Below are 27,764 nucleotides of genomic sequence, written 5' to 3'. Positions count from 1 at the left end.
CTGTGCACTGGCAGGATCCTCGCTGGGCCGTCGTCTATCCACATCTGCAACGTGATTGATCCAAGTCTGCGCGCACTCACAACTAGTGACCAGAAGCAGCTTCTCTGATGGAACTGTAATGAAACGGATAGATAGTATCAGCCAAGCGATTTATATATAGGATCGCACTGTTCCTTCTGCCAGGCAATCATCATGTATCAAAGAGATGCGTTACTCATCGTCTCGCCTCATTACTGCGGGCGTTTTAATTGCTTGATTCTCGCACTCTTGTAACCCACCCTCACTTTGTTATGTCGGACGTTTTTCTCTTGTTGGACGACTCTGACCCTCTGATCTCGTATGACGGGCCATGGAGTCTCGAGGATTCCGACCATGGAGACTACCATTGTTTGGATGGTGGTGAGGACGGCGGTAGTGTATCCGTGACTTTCAATGGTGGGTGTTTCGTATTGGGTTCAAGTTTCGAGTGCGGGAAAGTGACGGCGCTTCTCTCAGGTACTTCGATAGCGTTTACTGGTAATACGCCGGACGTGCCAGATGTATTGCAGCCATTCAGAGTCAGCATCGATGGTGAAACGTCTAAAGAAGCGCAGTATCCGGATTGGAATCATTATGAACAGTGGTATCAGTCGCCGCCACTAGCAGATGGACCTCATAACATCAGCCTGAGTGGGCTAGTGAAGGGTACTACTGTGGATTATGTCCTCGTTGAGGCTGGCTATTCGACATCCCTAGCCAATTCGTCCCTCGTAGTCGACGATAGTAGCAGGGAAATTCGGTATTCTGCAGGCTGGGAACCAAAGAATAACCAATCACTGCCAGGTGATCCGGCGGATGGGGTATCATTGTATTCACCCTTGGGTGGTGGTACAACGGAGAGTCTAGCGGGCGATGATTCGTTTTCCTTCGAGTTCGCCGGTGAGTAAATATCATGGGATGGTGTTCGTTTCTTTACTAACGCCAAGTTTAGGTACCGCTGTGTATGTTTATGGTGTACGGGAAGGTGCCGATGCGGTGACATGCAGCGTGGACAACTCCCCACCATCGTTTGTGTCTCTGAGTCCTCCTTCACAGGACGACGAAAACATTGTCAATGTCTTGTTCTTTCAAAGCCATGAACTTGGGCCAGGTAACCATACCCTAATGTGCAACGTGACCGACGACAAGTCCTTCGTGCTCGACTACATCGTCTATACTCCATCTTTCGACTCTCTATCCGACAAACCCTATCTTTTCCCCCAACCCCAGGCAAGCGTCTCTCCTCCGAGTCCTTCAACAAGGGGTAGTGCTTCGAGCTCGGCAGTACCTTCAGGGGCCATCGCTGGTGCGGTAGCTGGAGCTATCGTGCTTTTGGCCGTCTTTGCGACGCTTGTTGTCATATGGTGCAGGGGTAGAAAGCGAAAAGTTGCCCTTTCACGCTCATCATCCTTTGGTGATGCTACCGTCGCGTCTGGAGCGCTATCTCCCCCCGAATCATATACGGAGGCCATCGAAGTTCGCACACCTCTTGTACCGAATCGGTTTGATCCAAACTTGTTCGTGTCGAACAACGCTCGATCGGAGAAGTATGCATCTTCGTCTCGACAACTATCACTTTCATCGCGTTTCAGAGATTTTGGAATTGGATGGGGGTACTCTAAAAGGACTAGCCGTTATCCGGAGAAGTTTTGATTGTTGTATATCATCTGTTGTTATTTATTGCTCCTTTACAGACTCGGACACTTGTAACTTGATATTATTACAGACAGATTTGTTGGTTTACAAACCTGAATAAATATCTCCTAAATCATCAGACAAATCCGGTGCCTGCGCCTCCTCTGCCTCTCATGATGATCCCTGGTCCACCTCGTGATACAGTGTGTAACGGCGGCGCCAGACCTCGAGCGCGTGCACGGGGAACGAAGCCACGGTTTATTCCTCTAGGGAAGCCTCGGCGCCCAACTGAAGGTCCACTGTCGACATCCATGGCAGCTCCACCTTCTTGCCCACCACCACCAGGCGCGTAACGGGACATTGCACGCTTTCCCCTCCTTCCTCCTCTACCTCGCGTTCGTGTCCGGCCATCGGTCGAGTCTGGGCTGGCGTGATGGGGATGGGTATGAGAATGGGGGAACCCTCCGCCTTTTCCACCGCGACCGAACCGTATCGAGTTGGGCACCAAAGAAAGTGAGGTCATCGAATCGGCTAACGCGTCTAGATCTTCGCTTTTCTCTCCGGCGCGTGGATCGTGTTCGTGGCTGGGTTCCTCGATTTTGATCTCTTCGGCAGTACCAGTATCTGACTGAGTGTCGTTGCCTTCTTCTTCTTCGTCGTCGTTTCCCTCCTTTTTCTTCCATTCTCCGCGTATCATACTCGCGCCTTCACCCCACTTCTTCAATAGGCCTCCGACGCCCTTGTTGGTGACAGCAAAGAAATACTCCTTTGGAAAGCCATGCGCGTTTATTAGATGTAGTCGTCGTGCTTTGGGCGTCTGAAATACTTTAGGACATGTCGTGAGGTGGCAAGCAAACTAGAATATTTAAACTGAGCAATAAAAATGGAGGGCATCCAGACTCGGAACTCACAATTTTATCTCCACGTTCTTTACGAATAGCTGCTAGTAGGGTCATGGCATTCTGTCTGGTGCTGTACCGACCGTCAATGAACGGCGCTAATCAGCTAGTGCCACTGCAACTCACCAATTCCAGCAGCCTTGCCTCGGGAAACACGCATGAGCATCCCGGCTCCTCGCATACATGAGCATGGTAGGTCGCATAATGCGTCTCCAAGTCCTTCGAATTAGCGATAGGCGTGGGTTTATGACTGCACGTCGGCGGCAGCGTACAGAGTAGTGGGTGACCAGCACTGGCAGCCGTACGCAAGGCCTTGTGCGTCGGTTCTGGCTCTGGAGATGACGACGAAGGCGATACTGTCGGCGAGACGGACGTTCGGGGCCTTTTAGAGGAGGACATACTAGGGTGCACTTTCAACAAGAGAGCGTCATGATGAAAAGTGGTGTGACAAGCGTGACCGAGTACTCTTATTCCTCGACCATGTCCTCGAAACGAAAATGGGATCAGCCAGGACCGGCAGCAGCAGAAGGTGGCGGCGCTCCTGAAGAGACAAAGACTGCGGTCGACGCAGCTGCTGCAGCGGCAGCCTATCGCTGCCAAAATCGCCGCGCAGTTCGCAGAGGGTCTTGCCAAGGACGCTCATGAAGCCGACTACTCGAAAGATATTGACATTAACGATGTCAGGAATAGGTATATGTTGACAAAGGGATCTACTCAGCAGGAGGTGCGTTTGCTGTGTCTTCTGGTTTCCTTGCCTAAGCTCAAGCAATCATGTTATAGATACACGAAGACACAGGCGCATCTGTTAGCACAAAAGGCACCTGGTATCCCGACAGGAGTAAAGCAACGGAAAAGGACCCTCCATTATATCTTCATGTCACGGCGCCTTCTCCAGAAGTACTACAAAAGGCTATTGACCACATCAATCAGCTCATCGCCATTGATCTTGGGTCGCTTGTCGAGGATAAGAAGGATCGTCTACGAGAGAAGGTATGTTTATTTTCTCACCGTCTGGTTCTTCCAATTATATATCTTACGTGAACGTAGCGAAAATGGCCAGAAGAAAAACTACCTGTTGGTTTAGAGTCTATTCGGAACTTTCATATTCGTGCAAAGGTTGTGGGTCCTCAGGTGTGTATGGTTATGTCCTGCAGCAGATCGATCTTGTCTCACTTTCGTTCAAGGGTCAATTTGTCAAATATATACAACAAGAAACGGGCACTCGTGTCCAGGTCAAGGGAATTGGCTCTGCGTTCCTTGAACCGGATACAGGCCGAGAGAGCGATGAGCCCCTTTACATTCATATAACGTACGCCTGGCCATTCAGATCGTCATTTCTCGTTTAACTTCTTATAAAAACTAGCGGCCCTGAGGAAGGTCAGGTTGCAAGAGCAAAAGTGCTGACCGAAGACTTACTTCTAGTCGTCCGAGCCGAACACGCAAAGATGGCGGCTATAGTCCAACAACAACAAATGGAACTACACCAAGCTCAAATGCAATATGCTGCATACAGCACTATGGCGGTAGGTGTTGACTTTACATTGTACTTTGGGTATCTTCTTTCTCTTTCCTGTGTGCCTTTCTGGTATACCTGCTTACCTCTAGCATGGGATTTGTCGGCGTGGAGTATGAGCAAACTGACCTTTGCGTCTAGGGCTATGGTCAACAACCTCCGCCTCCCCCCTCTGGCGCACCCCCGCCGCCTCCCGGTGATCAACCACCTCCGCCCCCTGGTGGTGCATCAGGCGACCCTCCGGCACCTGGTACGGATGCCGCCAGTACTGAAGCATATGCGCAATATTGGTCAGTCATCATTTTCCATCTTTTTTTACTGTATGCTGATGCCTTGTCTCTTCAGGGCTGCGTACGGTTACGATGTCAACTCGTCGCAGTTTAAAGAATGGGCGGCCTCTCAGCAACAGCAGTACGGTCAATATTATGCGGGGGGCGATGCTCAAGGTTACAACCCTGTTGACCCGTCTGCTGGTCCTGCTCCCACCGCCCCTGCTCCTCAAGAGCCTGCTCCGCCTCCGCCACCACCGCCTCAGTGAGACTACTTACGACCCAAGTTTTGAGTATTGTATCGCTATCTGTGCTGTCCCATCTGGTTCGTTGAAATATAAATTAGGATCTTCCATAAATGATATCACAAAAATGCATGGTATACTATGTAGCTGAATATGCACTGAAGGAGTGATTCGCCCGAAGCTGGGGCGAATGAGGTGGAGAATATGTACGTGGGAAGTAAGTGGCCGTAGAAGGAGATGAGAGAGATCCTGGGAGGTACAATGGGAGGGTAGGGATAAGTTCGAATACGTGCTGAGCTATAGCCCTTGAGTGGCGGCCAGTAAACATGCTGTCATTGGATGAAACACAGTGAATACGTGCTTCCTGGATCATGCGCTCGTCGTCGACACCCGGTGTGACGATGTTGGCGCTCGCCAAGTCCGTACCTCGACCGTCCCAGATGCAATGTATATTATGGCCAGGGATGATCTGGACCAGCCTGCCAGTCTGGATATGTCGGACCTCGATGAAACGCGTATCAAAGAGGAGAATGTAAGGCGAATGAATGGCGACACGTTCAGCCGTTCCCTCCCATTCGATAGTACCTGTCGTTGTTCGGCTGGGTTCACCATGTTTGTCGACGTATAAACCGAATTCTACCAGATGGGGTGAGTGACTAAAAAGAAACTTGAACTGTTAATACTGACCGTCATAGCATAGGAGGAATTCGTGCTCCTTTGACCGGAACATTCCTAGTGGCCGACACCCTTCGCATCGTTTGGCCAGGGGCGCAAAGCCTTCCTTCAGTGTGGGAATAGTTTTACTTTTGAAGCTGTTACAGTCATGAGCTTGGACATCGACACATGATTCCAGGACATAACGTACTCCATTAAATCCATGATCTCAAACCCTTTGGTGAAAAGAATAGCAATTTTAGCTTTTAGGAAAACAACATCATAGGCTTCTGAGGGAACGAAGAACTCCCTGTAGTGTCGGAACCAGTCGGATTTTGGGGTACGGAACCCGAATCGGGATGTGATCGCAGGTGTAGACTTGACCTTTTCGTTGATTTTATCCACGACTGGTTCAACGACATGGAAGATACTCTCGAGCTGCACACATCGAAATCAGTGTCAGAGAAAATGCAATGTGGATTTATGAGAAAAACATACGCCTTTTCTCCTCATATAAACTACTAATGTGCGCCCCTGTAGCATCCCAACGCTAAAGAACAAAACATCCTTGCTTCCGTTCAGTTTCTGAGGAGTCTGTGAGGCATGACTGCTCTGTGGTGACGAAGGTACCAATGCCTCAATGTGGTACGCGAAAAGAGACTTATAGAGATGTTAGCTTCGGGCTCGACGCTTTGGAAAATAGCACTAACTTTATCAGCCAATACCAGAAAGATGCCAAAGTCTTCTAACATGGCGCATTGCGTTACCATCTTGAGATGAAGCACTCGTCGCATGGCTACAAGAACATGAGAAAGCGTGACATGATTGAACACACGCCCACGTACATCGTGAATCATGTCTGAAGCCAATCCATACTCCTTCGGCACACCCGATAGCCACAAGTCCTCGTCCATCAGAAGTGTCTACACAACAAATGAGAGTCATTGATCAAAGAGCAGGAGCTTGGTCTTACTGAATGGTACGGAGCAGGTGACCTTTCCGGTGAAGGAGTTTTCAAGATTCCACGACGGTGCCGCTTGACCTGACGTCATTGAAGGCACCAAAAACGTGTCCGAGCTCAGAGTCTCAACTTCGAAAACTTTGTTGGATTCTTGCACAACCTTACGAAGTCCCATAGCCTCTTCTAGCTTCTGCTTCCACTCCGAGCGTACTTGGGCAGACTCAGCATAGAGAATGTAGTTTCCTCCTAGCCGACCATTGTGGTGAATGGTACAGGGAAACACAGATCGCGAATCCGAAGCACTCTCGGGAGACCGGACTCCAGCGTTTCCAGGGAGAGAATCATGCCGTTCACCTCGAAGATTCCGGAGAAGACCAGTGCCACGTTGAGCGGGTGGGTCGGTGAAATTGACAAGCGTCAATAGATCAAGAGGGATGGGCTAAGTTGAACTGTCAGCGTAGAACAACAAAAATAAGACATTGGTTACCCGACGATTGACATGATACTTCAGCACACCATTACGATCTTCCCGAGGCTTCGTCATAACCACTGTGATTTACAGCGTGAGTACAAGGAGCGCAGTATGATGCTCCGACGACCGTCTTACAGTAGTTGTCGAACAGAAGAACGAACAGTTCACTCCACCCATTCCATTCCAGTCCACCATCAGGTTGCCGTAGGAGCTTTCCAGTATGAATTAATGAGCGGTTGTCATCAAGCAAATCCATATCCTGGAAGAAACATTAGAACCCGCGCAGCGCCATCATAATGCACGTACAATCCACTCTCCGTTCTTGAATGTGATATTCGAATTGTACCGCCATAGTTCCACTTTCTGCTTGGCTGATACAACACCTGGTTCAGTATCTTTTCCGAGCGCCTTGATGACATCCAAGACCTCGGGTATCTCGCGTTTATCATCATGGCCAGGTGGAGTTTCATCCAAAATACCCTTCAACAGAAGTTCGTATCGCAGAAGCCTAGGTATTGGACGATTAATAAAGCTCTTCATATCCAATCGGTGAGCATCAGGGTGCTTGACACATTGCTGTTCGCGAATGTCAACAACAGCAGGTAGATGAAAGCATTTTCACGCCCGCTCACCTCGACGAATTGTTTGAACGCCGGATTATTATTCATTTCATCGTCGATTCTATAAGCCGCGATCGGGTAGTTGGGGATATACTCCATGTATGCGTCACGGAAGTTCAAGGCGGCATCAAAGACTGCTGCAGTGATCGTTCGGATGATTGGATGCTCCTCTCGCTGGATCTCATGGAATTTCTCTACCAGCCGTCGATGGTGAGCATGCAGCTCGGCGAAATTGTGGAATACGTCGGTTATGAATTTCTCCAGTGTCTCCCGAGGAACAATGGGCGGATCAGCAGCGCGTAGTGGGCGAATGTACATCTGCCGCAGAGATATCAATCAGTTTTTCATGACAGCTCGAGACAAATCTTGGTTACCAACCACATCGATATTTTCCAAATCTTTGACGTATGCCATCTCACCTTTGATGAGCTCAAATATAATCCTGGACGTTACGGTCATCAGTGGCGCAAACCCATAATGACAGCGTGTAAACGCACGACTGCCGCTTGGATTGGTCTTTAGTCAAGCTCTGTCGGAGCTCATTTGAGACGAGATCGTGCCATTCCCACTTTCCGGGGGCACCTCTCCCCATTGCCGACTGGAACGTGCGCAGCTGAGCAACCGACTGCAGATTTTTGATGGCATCTATAGCCTCCAACAGGAAGTCACCATCGGGATTGCCGTGTGCAGTCTCATTGTAGATGGCTTCCAGTAAAACTGGATATTTTTGCAAATGTTCTGAAGGGCGATTGAGAAAAAGCTTCAAATCCAAGCGCATGGACTCTCCAGGCCGCACGGTATCACGAGCACATTGCTGATGTGAGTAATCAGAGTAAATGATGAGCGTAACAATTCAACTAACGAGAGATCTCACCTCAATGAACAGTCGAAATTCAGAATTATTTTCTATCTCCTCTTTCAGCCTCTTCTCGGCCAAAGGATGGTGTCCGATGTAGACCGGGTACGCCCAACGAAACTCGGTGGCAGCGTCCAAAAAGACGTCACCAATGCGTTGTATGACTGGAAACTGTTCACGCTGCCGTACATACATGACCTCTAGAAGTCTGCGATTGCATTCCCGAAGATCTAGAATGTTGCCAAAGACTTCGTCGATGAAGTCGTCCAACTCGGAAGAAGGGATGACAGCAGGGTTTGCATTGCGCAGAGGCCGAATGAAGACAGATTCGACGAGATTCAAGTCTTGAATATATTGCTCTTCCTTATCAATGAGTTTGTGGATTATGCTTCCGGAAAAAGTCAGAAGAATCAAGACGGTATGACTGCCTCCTTACGTTTGCCGGCTGATCTCACTCTCGGGTAGTGAGACTAGAACTTCTCGCGGAACCGTGTTAATCCATTCCTGTCTACTCGCCACGGTAGTGGTTTCAGGTCCAGCCGAAGGGCCAACGACCGAATCGCCCTAAAGAATACAGTTAAGCAACACACAGAAAAAACAAAATACTGTCGAACCTTGCGTGGACATCGAGGGGAATAACAAACGGCACCTTCATCGCACCCCGGAGAATAACACTTGGTCAGGACAGTGACGACACCTGTTGGAAGTTCTGCCCTCTCTGGAGGTTCATCTGATGCTCCAGGAAGATCATCTAGAAACATGTACACATCCTCCACGCCGTCCTGCAGTACCTGGCCGCCCCACTCAACTTCATAGAAAAACAATTGGCTTTGCAGACTTCGAGCGACTTGAAGCGCGGCCCGCCGGTCGCTTGTTGAGAAGCCGTGGTTTATGGCCAACTCTCGTTGTATTTGAGATTGTATCGTAGACTGTGACAGAGCTTAGATAACGTTGAAGGGCAAAGTTGTTAGCACATACCACAATATCTTTTCCGGTGAATGCGCGCGGATAAGGTATGCTTCCTTTTACGTGAGTCCCTCGGGGCACTTTGTCACGCAGCTGGACAGCAATATGGGACAAGAGGGAGAAATTCACGAAAAGGTTCTCGTCCTCTTCTTCATCCTCCCAGTATTGATCCTCTTCCTCAGCCTCCGGTTGCAGTTCGAGCTGTGACGTCTTGTCCTCCTCATACGTCGAGATCGCTTGGAGAAGCTCAGTCGGTCTTCGATTGAAGGTGCTCGGCCCTGCAACACTTGCGCTCGACCCACCAAACGTAAAATAATGATCAGACTCTGCATGAGATCCCGTTGAATCACCTCGGGCAAGGCCGATATCTGTGGGGGCGGCAGGGGAATGGGAATTCACGTAACCCGATGATCCAGTTAGAGAGCCATCCACATATCCATCATCTGCGATATAAATGAGTTCTGAGCTCTGAACTCGAGACAAGTGAACTGACAGGGAGAGTGTGCACCAGGAGGAAGCCAAGGCTCCGGCGGACTTGTCGAGTACGTACTGCCTTGCCTGAATCCAGCCGCGGAAAAGGGAGAAGTAGGAGAACTGTATTCCGGTGTATCTTCGTGGTCGTGGAGATTGGAAGTTGGAGACTCGACATAGGTGTGAGCTGGGATCGACTGCGAGCCTGGAATCGCCGGCCTGATGGAGCTCTGGGGACTGGTGGTAGGACCTGAAATGTGGGCGCCATTGGAAGATGGCAGATAGTCTGGAATGGTGCCATCTAGGTGGAACGAAGGTGCTACGGAAGGGGTGTCGGATATACGGATAGAGGATCCTGGTGGTGGAGGTAGTTGTCGGCTCGTCGAATCTACTGACGACATGTAACCGTCAAAGCTAGTCTGCCGGATGCCAAGATCCTGCGAGACGGGCGAAGTGGTCGTAGAAGAGACCGGCGTTGGAGGTAATGGCCGGACTCTCGCGGGCGGCCTTGCTGCTGTCGTCTTTGACGGCGACGACACTGGCGATATCTCTGGTGGATCATCTGAAGAATACATGGTCAAGAAAATATGCACATGGACTGAATATATGCGCACTATTCAGAGACCATTTGCTCCCATTCACTTTACTGCCATTAGATTCTAATTTCGTGCTCGTATCGGGTGAATATCCCACCCATACCCTGTCGAATAGCGTGTTGAAGTCTTCGTCGTTAGGATCCGAAGGGTCGTCGTCGGAGAGTCGGGTCATTACTATGCGTGGGACAGGCGCCCGCGAAACTTGACGTTGAGAGGGCTTGCCTGCGCGACTAAGAGCACCTCGTCACTGTAATGTACAAGAAGATTATACGATAGAGTCCTGACCTATTGGAGAGCGACGAGGGCGGCGATGCAGCGCAACGATGAAGGTAACGAAGAGAAAGCAAGACCGGCAGGAATGGAAGGGTATCTACTAAAGAAGGAAGTCGTTCTTGAACACCGACTTCGACGTTCTCATCGCCCTCCAACACTTGAAAGACAAAACGCGAATACCCTCCATTCGACGATACGACAATCCGAACGCAAAAACGAAAAGATTCTAATCGCAAAGCGGCAATGGAGGATCAGACAAATTTGAATGATGGACGAAACAATCTGAAGTGCACGTCTTCTGTACACGACGTGACAAAAGAAAAGCCCCCCTTTGGCTCCAGGTATGCTGTCGTTATCCCTGACACTGAAGACGCTCAGTCTTTAGACAGGTTCTTGACAGACGAGGCCGAGGTCTGGACTCAGAATGCCTGGGATCATGTTCCCCCTCCCGACGACCAGGATGAAATCATTGCCGCTTCGCTAACGAAGCAACGTTCTGCTCCAGTCCCTGAAGATGAGAAGTGCAAGTATAATGACAAGCCAGCAAAGTTCTGGTATGTTTTCCCATTTTTTACCATTCAATCCGTCAGTCAAAACGACTAGGGATAATTTTTACAAGGCCAATTCGAGCAACTTCTTCCGTGATAGAAAATGGTGCGAGGCTTACTCTGCTGCATTTCGCTAATTTGACCATTTTTGTAGGCTACATAATGAATTTCCAGAACTAGTGGAGGCTACTCAGGCCAAGGTAATCTTTTGTGTTTTTTGGTCTTTACTTGACCTTACTTGAGAGGATGAAGGCTGGTACTAAGACTATCGTCGAAATCGGATGTGGTGCTGGAAACTCTGTGTTCCCCCTCCTAGCCTCGAACCAAAACCCCGACCTCTCGCTTTTTGCCTTCGACTACGCCCATCACGCTGTCAAACTTGTACAGGTAAATTTATCGCTGTTTGCCCCTGGCGATGATGCATATTCTAAGCCACTCGCTTCTAGTCAAATCCTCTATATGAATCCCCTCCCGTGGGCTCCATCCGCGCAGCACCTTGGGATCTATCCTCTGACAAACTTCCCGAAGAAATAGAGCCCGGGAGCATTGACATCGCAATCATGGTCTTTGTTCTCAGCGCTCTACATCCGGATGAATGGCATAATGCTCTGAGAAACGTACATACGGTATGTTTGCCCTGCTCACTTCGAGAAGGACGACTGACTAGGCCTAAAAAGTACTGAGTAAACGGCAAGGTTATAGTATAAGTATCCTCACGAAATCTCCGGATCTTAGCCCAACGTTGATTAGTCTGACTCGAGGCCCTGACTCGTCGTCAAGGTAACGCATTGCCAAATCGGTCCAATCTGACCAAACTACCTTGCATTTACTCAGTGCTTTTTAGGTCAGTAGGCCGTTCACTTCTTGCAGTGCTCTATGCTGCAGCCCCAGCTTAATATTCTCTAGATGCTCAAACCCGGTGGCCTTGTCATGTTCCGCGATTATGGCCGCCACGACTTGACTCAACTACGATTCAAAGGCGGCCGTTTACTCGATGACAACTTTTATATTCGAGGTGATAAAACTCGCGTGTACTTCTTCGAACTAGGTTAGTAACTACGTCGTTTGGCTCTGTCTCGCTTTTCTAATATTCTCATCAATTAGACGAATTATCCTTTTTGTTCACTGGCTCCAGGATACCGGAAAGCGAGTATACAGTCAACACCACCGTTGAGGATGAAGATGGACCCTCCATGCTCGAAAGAGATGTGGATGCTCCAGCCGATCTCGAAATACCTACAACGGCGGATACACCTCAAGACACACAGGCAACGTCAATACACCCTAACTTGCTAACACCTCGCCTCTCGCCTCCCCTTTTCGCTACAGAGCAGCTCGGGGTCGATAGGCGGCTGATTGTCAACCGAAAGCGTCAGATCAAGATGTACCGCGTCTGGATGCAGGGCAAGTTTCGCAAACTTTAGATCTTCACTATCTACACAAAATAGACCCAGTAATTCATAACCCGTGGTTTTAATCTTAAAAGAGGATCGCGGCAATCTTTTCTAGCAAAGTGCGTGGTGGTACTTCCGGCTTCTCTGTCTCCTCAATACTTGGAATACCCTAAGTACAGCGTCGTCAGTAGGACTACTTGGAAAGATCTTCCACATGCACTCACAGTCACCAAGTCCATATCCTCCGGTTTCCACACGCTTGTACGCATTATCAATTTATAACCGAAGTATAACGAGGCAAAAATTGGCAGATTGATATCTGCCAGGCACTGTTAGCATGTCATTCTAGCGAAGAAAGCGGTACGTACATGCAACCAAGAAATCAGATATATCAAAACTGAAAAACACTGCGTATCCGTTGACGAGGGTGAAGAATATCGTCCAAAAGATACCCCACCATGCAAGGTAAGGTTGCCAAGAGTGGTTATAGATGTTCTCCTTGAGATCAAAGCCTTGTGCGAGCATGCCTCGACCTGAGAGGCGTCAGCTCCTGGAATGAGACCCAGAGAGGTATAGAAACCTACGGAAGAATACATAGGTCAAATTAATACAAAACCAGCCGATGAAACCTCCAGTAGCCGTAAGGTTCTGCAACCAGCTACGAAAGTTTGTGTCAGAAGTGTTCGACTATGAGAAGACACGTACAAGAAAACCCGTTCCGCTCCGCTACTAACAGTCATGAAAGATAATAATGAGAAGCAACACTAGTGATAGTATTCTCATGTCGGCTACCTTCAAACGACGATAAAGACAACGAGCACATACCGTAACAAGAACAGCAGTGAGCGGTAGGCCATTTTTTGTGCAATACGTCAAGAAACGAGGCCCTTGTCCGCGGAGAGCGAGTCCATAGAGAATACGCGAGCCACAGAACAAGTAGGTATTTCCAGCGGAGAAGGCGCTCGTGAACACGGCAGCATTGATGATGTGAGGGAGAACTAGCGGTAATGAAGTGAACTGTGTTTCACATTGACCCAGCGAACGTACCTTTGACACCAGCACGGTTAAAAGCAATGACGAACGGTGACTGGGCAGCGTTTCCGGATGCTGGGAGCAAGTAGTGTGCTGTGGTGAGTATGCCTGAGGAATAATTGGGCTACTTACTGTTTAACAGGGCATCGTCATCGTAGGAAACAAGCATGCCAATCATAAGTATGCCCAGTATCTTCGTGACATCAGTCAAGGATAGGATGCGAGATTGCTAGAAACGCGAACGTACGTAGAACAGGACGATTCGATAAACGACTCGGTTAACAGCTTTGCCTATATTACGACGAGGACTCTCTGTCTCCGAAGCGGCACTAGAAACGGTCAAATTATAAGCAGAACGTCAAAAGAGACGAGAGCACATTTCATTTACATTGCTACTAGCTCCATGCCTGTGAACGAGAAGGCAGCTTGGATGATGACAGACATAATTGCTAGGAAGCGGTCTGTATTGATACTAGATACTAAGCCGGCTCGGGCAAGTGCTCCAGGGTGCTTCCAGTACTACAGAAAGTCAGGAATTTTAGTTGATGCTCACAGAGGAGATGTACTTGCCCGAAAGCCAATTCGTCCATGGTTGGGTCCTCCTCCGAGATCTATCACCAGACCAGCTAGTAGAAGGCCGATGATGGTTGAAACTGAGTGGAGTGGTGAATATGGCGTTACGACATAAGGAGGTGCGTCACTCACGTTTGATGAAGGCAAAGAGGAATTCGGCTACGCGGCTCGGTATATAGAAGGAACATTATATGAGACGTCCACGTACCTTCTCCGAAATACCTAACAGATAGTCTCAGGTTTTATGGCCAAGTTCAACACGAAAGCACTCACCTAACACCAAAAATATTGATAGCGCACATGAGTACACATATGACTGCTGTGTAAATGGCGGCATGGCTGGTCTGTAGAGAGCGGATACCGTTGTTGTAGTTCACGATGTTTAGCAGATTAGTTCACACTTACATTTTCGTCCCAGAAACTGAGAAGGATAACGGCTGCAGCGACCTCTACTGGAACAGAGATGCTATATAGAGATAGATTACTCTTTTCAACGTCAAGATTGACTGGAAGGCACTCACGCTTGTCCATAAAAATAGTTCTAATACCAGGCTAACCGTCAGTCATAAGCGATTAATCAAGCGATTCGAGTTACCCATCCAACGGCAAAACCGAACGCCGGGTCGACCCAACGGGCCGCTATTGTGTAGCGCTTGAATTAAAAAGTATATCAAACCGTGGAGAAACTCACCAAAGTGCGGGAAGGTTCCAGATATGGGTGCAAATGTAGTCATCTCTCCAACTGAACACAAGGAACTAGATAACAGGACTATACTGAGCAGAAGATACTTTTCTTAAATTTGATTCATGCGCACGAATATGCCACCGTCCCAACCAACATATACGCAATGAGTGCACCAAGAGGTCCTGCAACATGGAGAGCTTCACCGGATCCGAGGAAAAGCCCGGTACCGATAGTACCGGCAATCTGATACACAGTTCAGGAATTCCCTCAAACAAGGAACATGATGATCATCGATAAGTGGACTTACGGCGATCCTGAAAACAAAGTTGGTCAACAAATACAATCCAGAGACCAAAACGTATCTTACATCTGTACATGTCGCTGTTTCAATCGACGCTTAAGAGGATCTGGGCCGTCGTTATAGAGCTGGAATTTGGCAATGGGGCAGCGATGTCGTCAGGCGATAGCACCTCAGCGCTCGCAGCCTTGGAGTTGGCGCTACCTTGTTTCTCGATGTCATTCGTGGGAAAGCGGTACTGAGATTCGTAAGGAAACGTTTGCAACAAGCTTGCTTCCTCGCGGCGACCAGACCTTTATACGATATAAGCCCGGATATAAATACCGTCCTAGCTAATACCATATGCTTCCACGTCAAAAGAATTGAAAGAAGCTGATGGATTATGATACGCCCGCAGAGGTGGTGACATGCAAATGGCGTTATTGGCGATGGTCTATGACACCTACGATTGGTGTGCTCATGCAAGAAGAGATAAGGAAACGGGGGTTATCCATGGCAACAAGAACCTTGTTGTAAGTACACAGACCGGGGGTAGAGTCAGCACTGATGGTACGGGAGATGTTACCATATAAGAGCCGGACAGGTAACATGGGAGCCTCATTCTCATCGTTCCTTGGAATTTCAATGAAGTCCAACCCAGTCATAGTCCTTCAGTCAAAGTTTCGACATCCAGCACGGTGCCTTATCGCCCGAGTAGTCTGGTGTAGACTAACAAAGAACTTGGACCCCCTTACGTCGTACGATACGAGAAGCAGCAAGGGTGCTATCCATCATCGATTATTTGAATATTCGGATGCCAAGTTCGCAGACTGAGGATAAGCCGAAACAGCAAGTTCCTTATGGCCTCATAGTGGCTTCATTTCACCTCATTGACGATCGTGGTATGGGGTTAAGTGGGTCCCTATTTGTTTCAGAGACCCCAGTGGGAGATACTGACACAATAGAGACACACTAGACTGCACAGCTTATTCTCTCACTTCCGACGTCGACCACTACTGGGGACCGGTCATGAGTACCGGTCGACTGAAGCGTAAACTAGGTGACCTTGGGGTGGACACGTCTAGTACCAAGGCCAATGAATCATTTTGTTTGGTGAGTGCTCTGTCACCTCTGCATCTTAGGACTCACTAAGCATTACTCTAGATTGGGACACCATTACCACCTCTGGAAAAGTCAAAAGACAGTGGAGAGTTCGTACCTATATGGAAGCAAGATGTATGTCAAGAAAATACTCTATCTTTCGTTTTCTTATGTACTGGGTGTAGGTTCGAGACGAAAAGGGTCGGAGACGCTTACATTGTGCCTTTACGGATGGTTTCTCTGCAGGCTACTTCAATACCGTCGGCTTCAAAGAAGGTTGGATTCATGCAAAAATTGGTGTACTATCTCTCATGTCGAGCCAGGATGGGCGCCGTCTACATTTGTGTCGTCTCGGAATGACCACGTCAAGCAGAAAGCAGCTCGCCCCGAAGATTTCATGGATGAGGAGGATCTTCAAGAATTCAAAGATAGTCGCAACCTTGATGATTTCTCTACTTTGGTCGAAACGTCGCCAGTATGTGACAACGTCATTGCGAAACCCAAAAAGTTATGCCCCAAGAGTAAGTTTTCCTTTTCTTGCTGCTAGACCGTGTCGCTTGGCACGAGTATACAGAGCACCTGCCTCCTATGCTCGTCCACATGAAGAAGGAAATCAGGCGCCTCGCTCAGACAGCCAAGGCTGAGATGAGGCTGTTTGCGCGACGCAGGTCGTCATCATTCCAAATCGCCTTCTCTCCTGTCGCCTCGCCATTCACCCCTTCGTCGGACTCATACTTCCCTCGGAAGGCTTCCGTTTAATTGAAACGCGTCGGGACCTATCATCGAAGACTCAGTGATAACATCCCAGGAAACTATCTTGGTTGCGTCTAGGAAGACGAAGAAGGTGTCTATTTCTATAACAAAGACAAAGACTGCCAAGAAGATTGCGAAAGTAGGCAAGAAAGCCAAAAGGGTTTTTCTCGAAAGCATTCAGGAAGTCTTCAGATCTTGACCATCACCGATTTGTACAATACCTTTTTTACCGAAAGCTCTATTGATTATATATATATATTCAATCCACCTACGGATCCTCAAGAAATGCATACAGCAGTGGAACTCTTCTGAGTACAGTTTTCCAATACAGTTACTATTTTAATTTATTAGCTTTTGCTTCTGATAAATCAGTTAATTTCGCGCCACGTATTTGTTGACGAAACTGAGGATCCTCTAGGGGGATTGCTCCGATTACAAGGACAATGTTCATCTACAGCGAGACCATCAGGATTACAAAACCGGATTCAGCCTTCATGAACAGCAAAAGGTGGTCACATCTGTTCCATCCAGGACAAGGAACGACTCACTGTTTACGTGCCCAGGCTCATATACCTCAAAATCCTCTGGTTCGGAAATGAACTAATACATAAGTGGATCCCAACAAGAATATTAACGGCGACTGACCATGTGAGGCTCATGCTCCAACAGAAATATGCATCGGCCGTTAAAGTGTGGACCGACGATAAAATAATTGCCTGGGCGTGTGGCGAACGGGGCGTTACGGGCTGATGTAGAGGACATTATATCAAAATGAATCCAGATTCCACAGCAACAGACCAATGGCGACATGAGGCCTTTTAGCTGCTGCCTGCTAGCTGCTGCGATCAGTGCCATTGCCTAGCGTAAACTTCAACTGATGGGCCGTGTTGTCAATGCGCATTAGTCGTGATGATTGTAACTTGTAAGCCAAAATACATTGCCGATAAATTGAAGATAGATAGATAACCGGTCGAGGTCCCAAAAAGGAACGCCGGGGCTCTGTGCCGACACAAAACGTGTCACTGCAGACTACACTCCCTCATGCCGCTGTGATATCCTCAGTTGCCAGCCAAGAACATCTCACGGATTTGAAGGAAATGCGGGGACAAGCGAACGCAATATCATAGGGAACAACGAGAATAATATCACATGTACTATGTGAACCACAAATGTGGAAGTGTAACAATTGCTGACAGTTACCGGTGAGTTAGTGCCATCGATGCCGAGGTAGGTATAGATATTTCTCACAACTCCAACCGTGCACGTCCACTGGTGAAAAGAGAATTGTTTCTTAAACATCCTCCACTGAATAATCGTCTTGATTTCATAATGTGAGCTTGAAGCGTGATCCTCGGATGACAGTATTCAACACACGGTCAATAACAAATCCTGTGCAGGGTCCCTGAGGTTTCGCGTTCCTGTCAACGCGCTTTGTTGACGCGTTCACTAGCCGTTCATCAACTGTGGCTTGCCGCCGTACGCGTCATTTGAAAAATGCCGAAGATAATCGTTATCTGATAAGATAAACATGATGACATTGTCTAAAGTCCGTCAGTAACCACCATCATGATGGAGTGCTATAAAAATGAAGTCCACTCTGCTTCTGTTTCTAACACACACTCCCATACTTTTCTACTATTATCATAACAATGAACGTGTCTGTTCTCATTGTACGTGGTATTCTTTCCGTACTTTCGAGTCGGACTCACTACTCACCGTCACTTGCATAGGTCGGTGCTGGGCCTTCAGGTCTTTCTTTGGCTCTCGCTTTGCTCCAGAATGGAATTTCTGTCCGTATCATAGACAAAGTGTCTACATGTCAGACCGGCAAGAGAGGCGCCGGTATCCAGGTTCTACGTTCGCTATTCATCAAAACGTCTCGTCTAAATCATGACATAGCCCAGGATCCTTGAGCTACAGAAGCTTCTTGGCGTTCTGCCAGATATTCAGAAGAAAGGAAAGTTCGTTTCGCCTATGATCCAGTATCTTCCAGGGGGTCAGACAAAGACCGTCGAAGTAATAGCATACATGGAGAATACCCCCGACCGACCTTACGTGCGTAACTATATTATTTATTAATTCCTATATTAACTACTCGAGACTGTAGATAAACCCCGTCATATTAGGCCAAAACCTACACGAAGAGATTCTCCGCGAGCACTTGTCAAAATATGGCGTCGCAGGTCGAGTTGGACACCGAGCTTGTGTCCTTTGAGCAAGTTCTTGACCGAGTAGTCTCTCACGTTATCAAGACTCGTGATGGGGAACGATTTGAGGAGTCCATCGAGAGCCAATGGATCATTGGCGCCGATGGCGCACATAGCATCGTCCGTAAAACGCTTGGCTTGACTTTCCTCGGAGAGATAAGGGAGGGAGATCATGTCGTCGTGGGTGAAATTTATATGAAGAAGCCGTTGCTGGATACAAATGTATGTTGCGAGTCGGACATTTTTCTTCCTCCCACTGAGCCCTGACCTCCTGCTGAAGCTATGGCATCTATGGGGCGAAGCTGCGACAAAAAGGTAGATCTCTACATGTTAAGCGGACAAGTTCTGAACCACTTTGTAGCGTGATCCTTGCAGCATATGACACCGGAGATACAGGTGAATACGGTGTTGTTTGTATGGGACGCGATTTAGATGCGGATAAAATGGCGTCCAGTCGAGAGGAATTTGTCAAAGCTGTCTATGAAATAACTGGACGTACTGACATCGAGTTCGGTGATGTTATCAACCTTTCGAGCTTCCAGTGAGTGTGACTCATTTGTACTGTGGATATCAGTAATAAGCCAACTTCAGAACCAATGTTCGAATGGTGAATAGTTACGGTTCCGGACGGGCTTTTGTTGCAGGCGGTAGGATTCAATTTCAACGGCTTCTATACTTGAATGCTAATCCATGACAAGATTCCGCACACGTTCACAGCTTTACTGGTGGTCAGGGACTCAACTCGGGTATCCAAGATGCCGTCAGTAGAACAAATGGTTTCCAGTATATATGAAAGTTTTCTGATGTGCCTATAGGTCAACTTAGCTTGGAAGCTCGCTCTTGTTCAAAAGGGCTTAGCTCCCCAGAGTCTCATCGATAGTTATTCCCAAGAGCGCATTCCCGTCATCGCAGAAATGCTTGACAAGACTTCTGAGCTCCTTACTAAAACTTTCACCTCTGGAGGCGTCGGACAGACACTCAAGGGCTGGAACAGATCCTACGAGCTTCGTCAATTGGGTGTCAACTACCGCGGTAGTCCGATCGTCGTGGACGAAACCCCGGTCAAAGGCGAAGAAACCATCGATCCGTACCGCTCAGGCAACGATGGCACCATCCGAGGCGGTGACAGAGCCCCCGACGCCCCTGGTCCTCATTTTGTTAATGACCCCACGCGCAAGACGAGTCTCTTTGATATCTTCGGGTTGTCATACCACACAGTGCTCGTCTTCTCCAATGACAGCACTGTTGTTTTGGATGCTCTGAAGAGCTTACCCCGCCAGGTATCGTCAAGACGGTGGTCATTCTTCCTCAGAAGCCGACGGGTGTTGTTTCTGCGGACTACGTACTGGTGGATGGTGATGGATATGCGTACAAGCATTATAATATGGCGGAGAAGCTCACCAAAATTGTTGTTGTGCGGCCCGATGGGATGATTGGTGGGCTCGTAGATGGGAAAGACGGGTTGAAGCAGTACTTCAGCGGGATCCTTCTGTGATTGATATAGTGTAACGTCGCGTGCTAGATTGTATTCATCAACCCACCTCTCATAGATAAATATTCAAATATGAATGATCTTCGTGCCATACTATGAGTAAATCACATAACTGAGCAGGAACAAAACGAGATAGAATATCATAGCAAAAATGCACGAGCAACAGGCGTGTGCTTAGGTGAATCAGGACAGATCCAAGAGGCACGGTGGTGATGATTTCCGCAGTAAGTTTGCTCAGAGCCTGGCCATTGGTAGATTTCGGGAGACGCGTTGAAGCCTGAAATTTGGAAATGGGGGCAGCGATGCTGTCAGGTGATTGCACCTCAGCGCTCGCAGCCTTGGAGTTGGCGCTACTTGTTTCTCGATGTCGTTCATGGGAAAACGGTGCTGACATTCGTAGGGAAACGTTTGCAAGAAGCTTGTTTCCTGGCGGCGACCAGACCTTTATACCATATAAGCCCGGATATAAATACCGTCCTGGTGAATGCCATATGCTTCCACGTCAAAAGAATTGAAAGAAGCTGATTGACCATGCATCATGATACGCCCGCAGAGTTGGTGACATATAAATGGCGTTATTGACGATGGTCTATGGCACCTACGATTAGTGTGCTTATGCAAGAAGAGATAAGGAAACGGGAGCTATCCATGGCAACAAGAACCTTGCTGTAAGTACACAGACCGGGGGTAGAGTCAGTACCGATGGTACGGGAGATGTTGCCATATAAGAGCCGGACAGGTAACATTTACATGGGAGCCTCGCATCGTTCCTTGGAATTTTAATGAAGTCCAACCCAGTCATAGTCCTTCAGTCAATGTTTCGACATCCAGCACGGTGCCTTATCGCCTGAGTAGTCTGGTGTAGACTAGCAAAGAACTTGGACCCCCTCGGTACGAGAAGTAGCAAGGGATGTTATCCATCATCGATCATTCGCGTATTCGGATGCCAAGCTCGCAGACTGAGGATAAGCCGGAACAGCAAGTTCCTTATGGCCTCATAGTGGCTTCATTTCACCTCATTGACGATCGTGGTATAGGGTTAAGTGGGTCCCTATTTGTTTTAGAGACCTGGGAGATACCTGACACACAGAGACACACTAAACTGCACAGCTTATTCTCTCACTTCGACGTCGACCACTACTGGGGAACGGTCATGAGTACCGGTCGACTGAAGCGTAAACTAGGCGACCTTGGGGTGGACACATCTAGTACCAAGGCCAATGAATCATTTTGTTTGGTGGGTGTTCTGTCGCCTATGCGTCTTAGGACTCACTAAGCATTACTTTAGGTTGGGACACCATTACCGCCCCTGGAAAAGTCAAAGGATAGCGGAGAGTTCGTACCTATATGGAAGCAAGATGTATGTGAAGTAAATACCCTATCTTTCGTTTTCTTATGTACTGGGTGTAGGTTCGAGACGAAAAGGGTCGGAGACGCCTACACGGCGCCTTCACTGGAGGTTTCTCTGCAGGCTACTTCAATACCGTCGGCTCCAAAGAAGGTTAGAGTCATGCAAGAATCGGTGTATTATCTCTCATATCAAACTAGGATGGGTGCCGTCTACATTTGTGTCGTCTCGGAATGAACGTGCGAAGCAGAAAGCGGCTCGCCCCGAAGATTTCATGGACGAGGAGGATCTTCAAGAACTCAAGGATAGTCGCAACCTTGTTGACACCACGGATGAGATGGACTTTATGGGCGGAACGCAAGCGGAGAAACAGAGAAAAGAGAATGCTGATGTCGAGAACGAGTACGTCCTGTCCCCCCAAACATTGACTACTTCTAATTTTTGGCAGCTCTATAGCCAGTATCCTTGAAGCGTCAATGCTCCCTGCTCCGAAGGACTCGGTGGGTGCACGAATACTCAAGAAGATGGGATGGCGTATGGGTAATGGCATCGGCCCCCGCGTCAGTCTGAAGCAGCGAAAGCTACAAGACTTACAAGCGTACACCGGCCAAGCGTCAAGTAGCGATGTCATCAAAGTAGCTGACGATGACGAGGAGGCTAGCAAGCACACATACGCTCCACGAGATACACCTGTCATCAGGTTTGACCGTAAGGATAATTTTCATGGCTTGGGCTATCGCCCCGGTATGAGTCTGAATGAGAGCCTCGGTGTCAATGGTGGAAAGTCATCATCAGGACCTAACCTATCTGGTGCGTTGACCCAATTGCATTGTTATGACATCCTTTTTGAGTTAGTTTTCAGCTGGCTTTGGTCTGGGTGCCTTAAATGATGTTGACGAGGATGACTTGGACGTTTATGAAGGCGCCTCGACCCTGAGGAATCGTGTCGCGTACGACATCGCGGACAGCCAAAGTGAAGATAGGATATCTATTGGTGGGAGTTCCGCAAGAGGCAAAACATCGAGCGTTGTAAGACCTTCTTAAAATGGTCCTTTTATTCCAGCTTATCTTTTCAAGAGGTCAACGCCAGGAACGTTTAATGACCGTAGACCGATCCTTGCTGGCTTTGTAGCGTCGGACAAGCCTGTGTTGGAGGACCGATGGTCAGTCAAAACAATAGTTGACAGTAATCTCCAAGCTGACATCCTGTCCAGGTACCCTCTTCCAGAAGTTCCCAAAGGATGGAAGCCTGACCCCCAACGAATCTGGGATCAAGGACCAGAGAAAGAGAATATACAGCAAACTCCCTCTGCTCTGCCTCATCAGGAATGGAGAGCATCTAGACCTTCCGCTGACGAGGTCTGTTGCCCGCTTTTTCTTCGTATATCCAGTGTTCCTTAAAAGAAATATAGCGCGGTGAGATGCTGGGAGAAACTCCACTACCTTCTGCGCCTCGGTCTGTGTTCGATTTTATGTCAAAGAAAGACCGGGAACGGCTCAAGAATATTGCCTCTGGAGGTGTACCGACAGGGCCTACACCTGCTGCACCTGCAACACTTACCATACCACACCTGGAGCCTCATATAGCTACCGCAGCACTCCGCGGCTTTCAACCTTTTACTTCTGACCCAGCCAAGCAAGCCCGGTACACATCGTATATACAATCCCAGGCAGACCCGGCGACGTATCCTTTCTCGCTCAAGCCTCTCCCTGGCCAACGCATGGACGAGTTCAATAAGGAACTGCAAGATTACTCCAAGTCTGCCCAGATCTTCAAACCCGTTTCTGGCGCCATGGCAGGTCGCTTTACTAGTGCCACCGTCATTGATCATGGCCCGAAGATCTACGAGGGTCTGCATACTCCTTCAGCAGAGGAAATCGCTGAGAAGGAAGAGGAGGAGCGAAAACAACAGGAGCAAAACGTCAGTCCCAAAGTGCACGCCGCGCGAATGGGAATGTATGGCCCTATGACGAGAGAAACGAAGCCGTGGCAGCCGGCAAGGCTTCTCTGTAAACGATTTGGCGTGAAGGATCCTAATCCGCCGCCGGAAGAGCCTGCAGCAGCTCCGACATTTGAGGAGCCTGCTCCCGATGCGTCGTTCTTCGCCACTCCGGCAGTTCCACCGACGCCGGGCCGGAGGGATTTGTCGAATATTGGATTGGGAGAGGATGAGAGCCAGGGGAAAGATACGCTCACGTATGAGCGACCTTCGATGGATGTGTTCAAAGCTATTTTCGCTAGTGATGATGAGGATAGTGATGACGAGAAGGGTGAGAAGAAGGATGAAGAGATTGAGGCTCCAAAGGACTTGACACCAACACCGGCTCTGGCTCCAGCCCCGAGTCAGGATTCTGGACCGGTGGATATGAGCACGTTCAAGCCAACGTTCATACCACGGGAAGGTAAGGAGAAGGATAAAGAAAAATCCAAGGAGAAGAAAAAGAAAAAGAAAGACAAGGAGAAGAAATCTGTCCTGGTTTCTTTTGCGATGGAGGAGGATATGGGTGGTGCTGATGTTCCTCCGCCTGCGAGGAAGAAGAAACGGAAGGACAAGGATAAAAAGGAAAGGGTGAAAGGTGAGGATGACGATGACGCTATGTGGGTTGAGAAACCGCCGCCAGAGGTGGTGAAGGTCATGGAATACCATCCACCGAAGGACGACGACTCGAATGTTGCAGTTGATAGTAGTTATGTACCTGCGAGGGGGAGGAAGAGGGCGATCGATTTTATGTAGATGGATATATTATTTAATGATATAAATCTAAATCTAAATCTAACTGCTCTCTTCACTCTCGTCCTCACCTTCATCCTCATCCTCATCCTCGTCCTCCTCTTCTTCGACATCTTCCGGTTGTATATCCCATTCATCGGCAGCATCCTCATCTTCGTCCTCGTCCTCACCTCCCGCGTTTTCCTCGCGCTTCCGCTTCTTAGTCACCGGATTGGTGGCTACTGTCTCGCCATCTGCAACAGCGATGCAAGTAAGCCTAGTCCCTTTTGAGTCGTAAACCGCCACCGGCTCAATCTCCTGGACTTTTTGTGCTGACTTGTCAAGTGCTGCCAAGTCATATACGTGGATTTTGCCATCGGACGATAGCGGTGCACACGATTGTCGTGGAGGTCCTCTTGGATGCCGGCAAGGCGATGGAAAGCGTCTGGACGGCTTTGACTCTGTTATGATGGGTAAATAAATTACAGGAGGGAGCATTACACTGAAACTTACCGGTTTTCGTGGCCAACCATCAAACCGATTATGGTTGGCGCTTTTTCGGGGTCATTCGATACGTCGTAGATGGTCAGTTTTTTGTCTTCGGCACCGACTAGGAGTACTTCCTCGTCGCTGTCAACGCGTTTGCAGAATTTTGCATCGTGTAGTCGTGATGGATGCTTTATTGTGTGCAAAAGTGTCATGTCCTAGAACCGGAATGAGATGAGAATAAAATGAGGGTATTGATATAGGATACAGACAGTGTTGTAAAGGTCTATTGTCGATCCCGACTGAACGATGAAGAGTGAGCCTGATACGGACCATCGAACTACTTCGCCCTCTAAAAGCATATTTAATATTCAGAGTAAAGAACAGCTCGGGAAAATGACGGACCTTTGCCCAACTTGGTACTTGCACTTCCTTTTCCCCGCATGAGATCCCACATACGCAAGGTCCTGTCCCTACCGACGCTCAGCGCTACCTTTCCAGATGGATGGACGGCTACACAATTGACACGTCCCTTGTGCCCTTTTAGAGATCGTAGAACGGCCCAATCCCGTGCACGGAATAAACATAACGTCCCGTCTTCGGATGCTGAGAGCAGGTGTCCCCGAGACGGGAAGCTCAAGTGGGTTATTGAACCTAGATAATTTTAGCGTAAGAGGGAGTAGCATGGCAGAGAAAAGGATAGTCTACCTTCGTGATGCATAAGACCACCAATTTCTTTCTTCCTTCGTAGATCCCACACTTTGACTATCTCGTCTGAGCTCCCGGTAGCGAGCCATTTGCCTCCACTCGGTGACACAGCGACAGCCTTGATGCACGAGACGTGTGCAGGGAAGATAAATATTGGCTTTAGGTGAAACTCGAGCTTGTCATCGTCTCCAGACACGCGCCCTTCCAAGCCGTAGAGTAGTTTTTCGTATGAACCAGCGACGATTTTGAATGTAGAAGGTAGAGTAGACAGTTCGTTTTGCGGTACTGCCTTCTGTTTGCCCTTGTCCTTGGTGGATGGTGCTGAACTCACAGCCTTGGATTTGTCGCGTTTTAGTTGAACTTTTACTTTTTTCGGGGGAGGGGGAGAGGCCCTTGCCATTGGAATAAAAATTTGAAGATGAGGGTTAGCTGGAAAGGGAAGTAGCACTGCCACCGGCGACGTCTTCTGCGCGTCATTATTTTTTTGACTTCGACATTCACCTCGAATTTGTGAAAGGATATCGATTTCAGATATACCTTTCTCTCTTTCTCTTTCTCATTTCGTCTTTTCTCGACCTTTTTCATCAAGTTCCGGGCCCGAGATGCTTACTGAGCGCTGACCAGTTTCTGACTAATTGTTTTCATAAGGAACACATCTGCTTACGGCCGTCATGCAACTTTGCAGTCTCCCACCCTAACAATGGCCTCTGCGTCTTCTGATATCTCAATTACTGTCGTATTTCGTGGTACCTCTCACCGCATCACTCTGCAACCCGAGAGCACTCTGGGCGACTTGCAGGACCAGCTGGAGAAGGCTACATCGGTATCACCCTCCTTGCAGAAGCTCCTTTATAAGGGCAAGAATCTCAAGCAGAATAGGGTCGGGCAAGAGACTGTAGTTTCAATTGGTCTTCGTAATGGCAGCAAGATTCAAATGTTGGGGACTACGTCAGTCGAGTTGGATGGAATACAGGTGACGGAGAGCGAACAAAGGCGGGTCGACCGAATACTGCGAGAACGAGCGCTGAAGGCCCCGGCTTACAAGGTACTTTCCCTCAATGCCACAGCTGCGTCGCTACTCACTGTGTATAGGTTCGCTCTACAGGGGTGACGAACAGTGCTTCACTCAACTATCGTTTTCATCAACTATTGCCTCTTCCGCACTTGCCCAACCCTGCCTCAGCGCACAATCTTTTACAGCGTCTATCAGATGATCCAGCTATCCAGCACATCATGCAGCAGCACCAGTTCTCTGTTGGTGTATTGACCGAGTTGGCACCACACGAGCATCCCGAATTGCTTGGACTCAATGTTAATGCCGGGCAGCAGATTAAACTTAGACTACGCACGGACCGCTATGATGGATTCCGCACATATAAGGAAGTCCGGCGCGTCCTATGCCATGAGCTGACGCACAACGTCTGGGGGGATCATGATAATAACGTATGTGCATGAAAGGCATTGTTCTCCGTCCTTTTTTGATGCTTGATCTTCGTTAGTTCAAGGAGCTCAATTCGAAACTCAATAGAGAGGTGACCGAATTTGAGCGCGCTAGAGACGACGGCACGCATTCTCTCTCTGGCTTGGAGACATACGATGCATACGAAGCCATCGTCTGAACTCGAGGCGGAAGCCCGTATACAGGTCCTCGGAGGATCTGGTTCTTTTAACCGTGACGAGTCCAACGAGGAACGTCGTCGGCGTCTGTTAGATGCTACGATGGCTCGACTGCGTAAGGAAGAGCAGGAGATGGAAGATTCTTGTGGGACTGCAGGACCATCTTCACTAGGCCCTAAAGGCTAAGCGTCGCAGGGTCCTTACTATATAATCATGACAATCAAGTCCTTGCCTGCGTCGGGTAAGGTAATAAGGACATAACTGTGTTGGAGTTTCAAGTGTCGCGCATCACAGCGCAGTTGACGTCGGGATCATCGGTTGTCAGGGTTAGTCAGGCAAGAACTCGTTTATTACATCCTGTTGCTTCTATTAGTGTACACGGTG

General features: G+C 48.6%; 12 protein-coding genes across 12 annotated transcripts; 7 read left to right on the top strand and 5 right to left on the bottom strand.

Annotated features, from left to right (window-relative positions):
• The first annotated feature begins 199 nt into the window (after positions 1 to 199).
• On the top strand, positions 200 to 1,730 carry EV420DRAFT_651487 (uncharacterized protein). The gene is made up of 3 exons (XM_060482929.1): positions 200 to 435; positions 496 to 918; positions 971 to 1,730. Exons 1-3 carry the CDS (start codon positions 291 to 293, stop codon positions 1,669 to 1,671), a joined length of 1,269 nt encoding a protein of 422 aa, XP_060337437.1. The 5' UTR covers positions 200 to 290; the 3' UTR covers positions 1,672 to 1,730.
• A 59-nt stretch (positions 1,731 to 1,789) lies between these two features.
• On the bottom strand, positions 1,790 to 2,951 carry EV420DRAFT_1635883 (uncharacterized protein; the record flags this gene model as incomplete). Its single annotated transcript, XM_060476505.1, has 3 exons — positions 1,790 to 2,509; positions 2,565 to 2,615; positions 2,679 to 2,951. 3 exons carry the CDS (start codon positions 2,949 to 2,951, stop codon positions 1,790 to 1,792), a joined length of 1,044 nt encoding a protein of 347 aa, XP_060337436.1.
• Positions 2,952 to 3,032: 81 nt separating this feature from the next.
• Positions 3,033 to 4,603, top strand: EV420DRAFT_1617127 (uncharacterized protein; the record flags this gene model as incomplete). Its single annotated transcript, XM_060475200.1, is given in 8 exon segments — positions 3,033 to 3,113; positions 3,133 to 3,276; positions 3,333 to 3,542; positions 3,600 to 3,683; positions 3,737 to 3,861; positions 3,916 to 4,075; positions 4,207 to 4,355; positions 4,411 to 4,603. 8 exon segments carry the CDS (start codon positions 3,033 to 3,035, stop codon positions 4,601 to 4,603), a joined length of 1,146 nt encoding a protein of 381 aa, XP_060337435.1.
• Positions 4,604 to 4,660: 57 nt separating this feature from the next.
• On the bottom strand, positions 4,661 to 10,520 carry EV420DRAFT_651518 (Dbl-like domain-containing protein). The gene is made up of 20 exons (XM_060482930.1): positions 10,461 to 10,520; positions 10,194 to 10,405; positions 9,602 to 10,141; positions 9,121 to 9,551; positions 8,757 to 9,071; positions 8,579 to 8,706; positions 8,161 to 8,530; positions 7,784 to 8,100; positions 7,665 to 7,728; positions 7,299 to 7,604; positions 6,973 to 7,242; positions 6,802 to 6,925; positions 6,694 to 6,743; positions 6,207 to 6,633; positions 6,079 to 6,156; positions 5,944 to 6,029; positions 5,732 to 5,893; positions 5,445 to 5,671; positions 5,267 to 5,391; positions 4,661 to 5,215 (listed from the first exon to the last, which is right to left on the bottom strand). Exons 2-20 carry the CDS (start codon positions 10,345 to 10,347, stop codon positions 4,719 to 4,721), a joined length of 4,671 nt encoding a protein of 1,556 aa, XP_060337434.1. The 5' UTR covers positions 10,348 to 10,405; positions 10,461 to 10,520; the 3' UTR covers positions 4,661 to 4,718.
• Positions 10,521 to 10,559: 39 nt separating this feature from the next.
• On the top strand, positions 10,560 to 12,420 carry EV420DRAFT_1743433 (S-adenosyl-L-methionine-dependent methyltransferase; the record flags this gene model as incomplete). Its single annotated transcript, XM_060480074.1, has 8 exons — positions 10,560 to 10,789; positions 10,838 to 11,002; positions 11,052 to 11,102; positions 11,151 to 11,196; positions 11,249 to 11,383; positions 11,443 to 11,622; positions 11,903 to 12,044; positions 12,101 to 12,420. The coding sequence occupies exons 1-8, from the start codon at positions 10,692 to 10,694 to the stop codon at positions 12,418 to 12,420; spliced, it is 1,137 nt and encodes a 378-aa protein (XP_060337433.1). The 5' UTR covers positions 10,560 to 10,691.
• A 55-nt stretch (positions 12,421 to 12,475) lies between these two features.
• Positions 12,476 to 15,057, bottom strand: EV420DRAFT_1743432 (general APC amino acid permease; the record flags this gene model as incomplete). The annotated part of the gene is made up of 20 exons (XM_060480073.1): positions 12,476 to 12,559; positions 12,615 to 12,709; positions 12,759 to 12,923; positions 12,975 to 13,048; positions 13,096 to 13,154; positions 13,216 to 13,388; positions 13,438 to 13,497; positions 13,555 to 13,615; positions 13,670 to 13,751; positions 13,811 to 13,941; positions 13,993 to 14,075; positions 14,128 to 14,154; positions 14,204 to 14,217; positions 14,269 to 14,339; positions 14,401 to 14,461; positions 14,517 to 14,536; positions 14,591 to 14,634; positions 14,687 to 14,751; positions 14,811 to 14,923; positions 15,022 to 15,057. The coding sequence occupies 20 exons, from the start codon at positions 15,055 to 15,057 to the stop codon at positions 12,476 to 12,478; spliced, it is 1,518 nt and encodes a 505-aa protein (XP_060337432.1).
• Positions 14,941 to 15,422, bottom strand: EV420DRAFT_651320 (uncharacterized protein). The gene is made up of 2 exons (XM_060482927.1): positions 15,048 to 15,422; positions 14,941 to 14,994 (listed from the first exon to the last, which is right to left on the bottom strand). Exon 1 carries the CDS (start codon positions 15,318 to 15,320, stop codon positions 15,099 to 15,101), a length of 222 nt encoding a protein of 73 aa, XP_060337431.1. The 5' UTR covers positions 15,321 to 15,422; the 3' UTR covers positions 14,941 to 14,994; positions 15,048 to 15,098.
• A 479-nt stretch (positions 15,423 to 15,901) lies between these two features.
• On the top strand, positions 15,902 to 16,745 carry EV420DRAFT_651333 (uncharacterized protein). Its single transcript, XM_060482928.1, has 5 exons — positions 15,902 to 16,070; positions 16,122 to 16,193; positions 16,244 to 16,334; positions 16,382 to 16,579; positions 16,665 to 16,745. The coding sequence occupies exons 1-5, from the start codon at positions 15,987 to 15,989 to the stop codon at positions 16,700 to 16,702; spliced, it is 483 nt and encodes a 160-aa protein (XP_060337430.1). The 5' UTR covers positions 15,902 to 15,986; the 3' UTR covers positions 16,703 to 16,745.
• A 1,620-nt stretch (positions 16,746 to 18,365) lies between these two features.
• On the top strand, positions 18,366 to 20,571 carry EV420DRAFT_1743430 (FAD binding domain-containing protein). The gene is made up of 10 exons (XM_060480072.1): positions 18,366 to 18,481; positions 18,542 to 18,661; positions 18,711 to 18,866; positions 18,938 to 19,240; positions 19,299 to 19,333; positions 19,380 to 19,559; positions 19,610 to 19,665; positions 19,717 to 19,778; positions 19,834 to 20,235; positions 20,259 to 20,571. Exons 1-10 carry the CDS (start codon positions 18,461 to 18,463, stop codon positions 20,511 to 20,513), a joined length of 1,590 nt encoding a protein of 529 aa, XP_060337429.1. The 5' UTR covers positions 18,366 to 18,460; the 3' UTR covers positions 20,514 to 20,571.
• Positions 20,572 to 21,663: 1,092 nt separating this feature from the next.
• Positions 21,664 to 24,593, top strand: EV420DRAFT_1617123 (uncharacterized protein; the record flags this gene model as incomplete). Its single annotated transcript, XM_060475199.1, has 9 exons — positions 21,664 to 21,747; positions 21,799 to 21,870; positions 21,921 to 22,011; positions 22,059 to 22,260; positions 22,307 to 22,668; positions 22,721 to 22,887; positions 22,936 to 23,021; positions 23,073 to 23,217; positions 23,271 to 24,593. The coding sequence occupies 9 exons, from the start codon at positions 21,664 to 21,666 to the stop codon at positions 24,591 to 24,593; spliced, it is 2,532 nt and encodes an 843-aa protein (XP_060337428.1).
• A 7-nt stretch (positions 24,594 to 24,600) lies between these two features.
• On the bottom strand, positions 24,601 to 26,212 carry EV420DRAFT_1505618 (WD40 repeat-like protein). Its single transcript, XM_060471293.1, has 6 exons — positions 25,764 to 26,212; positions 25,461 to 25,709; positions 25,328 to 25,407; positions 25,083 to 25,273; positions 24,952 to 25,030; positions 24,601 to 24,905 (listed from the first exon to the last, which is right to left on the bottom strand). Exons 1-6 carry the CDS (start codon positions 26,161 to 26,163, stop codon positions 24,633 to 24,635), a joined length of 1,272 nt encoding a protein of 423 aa, XP_060337427.1. The 5' UTR covers positions 26,164 to 26,212; the 3' UTR covers positions 24,601 to 24,632.
• Positions 26,213 to 27,728, top strand: EV420DRAFT_1505615 (WLM-domain-containing protein). The gene is made up of 4 exons (XM_060471292.1): positions 26,213 to 26,808; positions 26,856 to 27,206; positions 27,263 to 27,295; positions 27,372 to 27,728. Exons 1-4 carry the CDS (start codon positions 26,464 to 26,466, stop codon positions 27,564 to 27,566), a joined length of 924 nt encoding a protein of 307 aa, XP_060337426.1. The 5' UTR covers positions 26,213 to 26,463; the 3' UTR covers positions 27,567 to 27,728.
• The last annotated feature ends 36 nt before the right edge of the window (positions 27,729 to 27,764 follow it).

Source organism: Desarmillaria tabescens, assembly GCF_030435595.1.
Source record: "Desarmillaria tabescens strain CCBAS 213 chromosome Unknown EV420scaffold_3, whole genome shotgun sequence".
In the NCBI taxonomy this organism is placed as follows: Eukaryota; Fungi; Basidiomycota; class Agaricomycetes; order Agaricales; family Physalacriaceae; genus Desarmillaria; species Desarmillaria tabescens.
The sequence above is the reverse complement of the archived record's forward strand: the minus strand, read 5'-3'. Positions and strand labels throughout refer to the sequence as shown.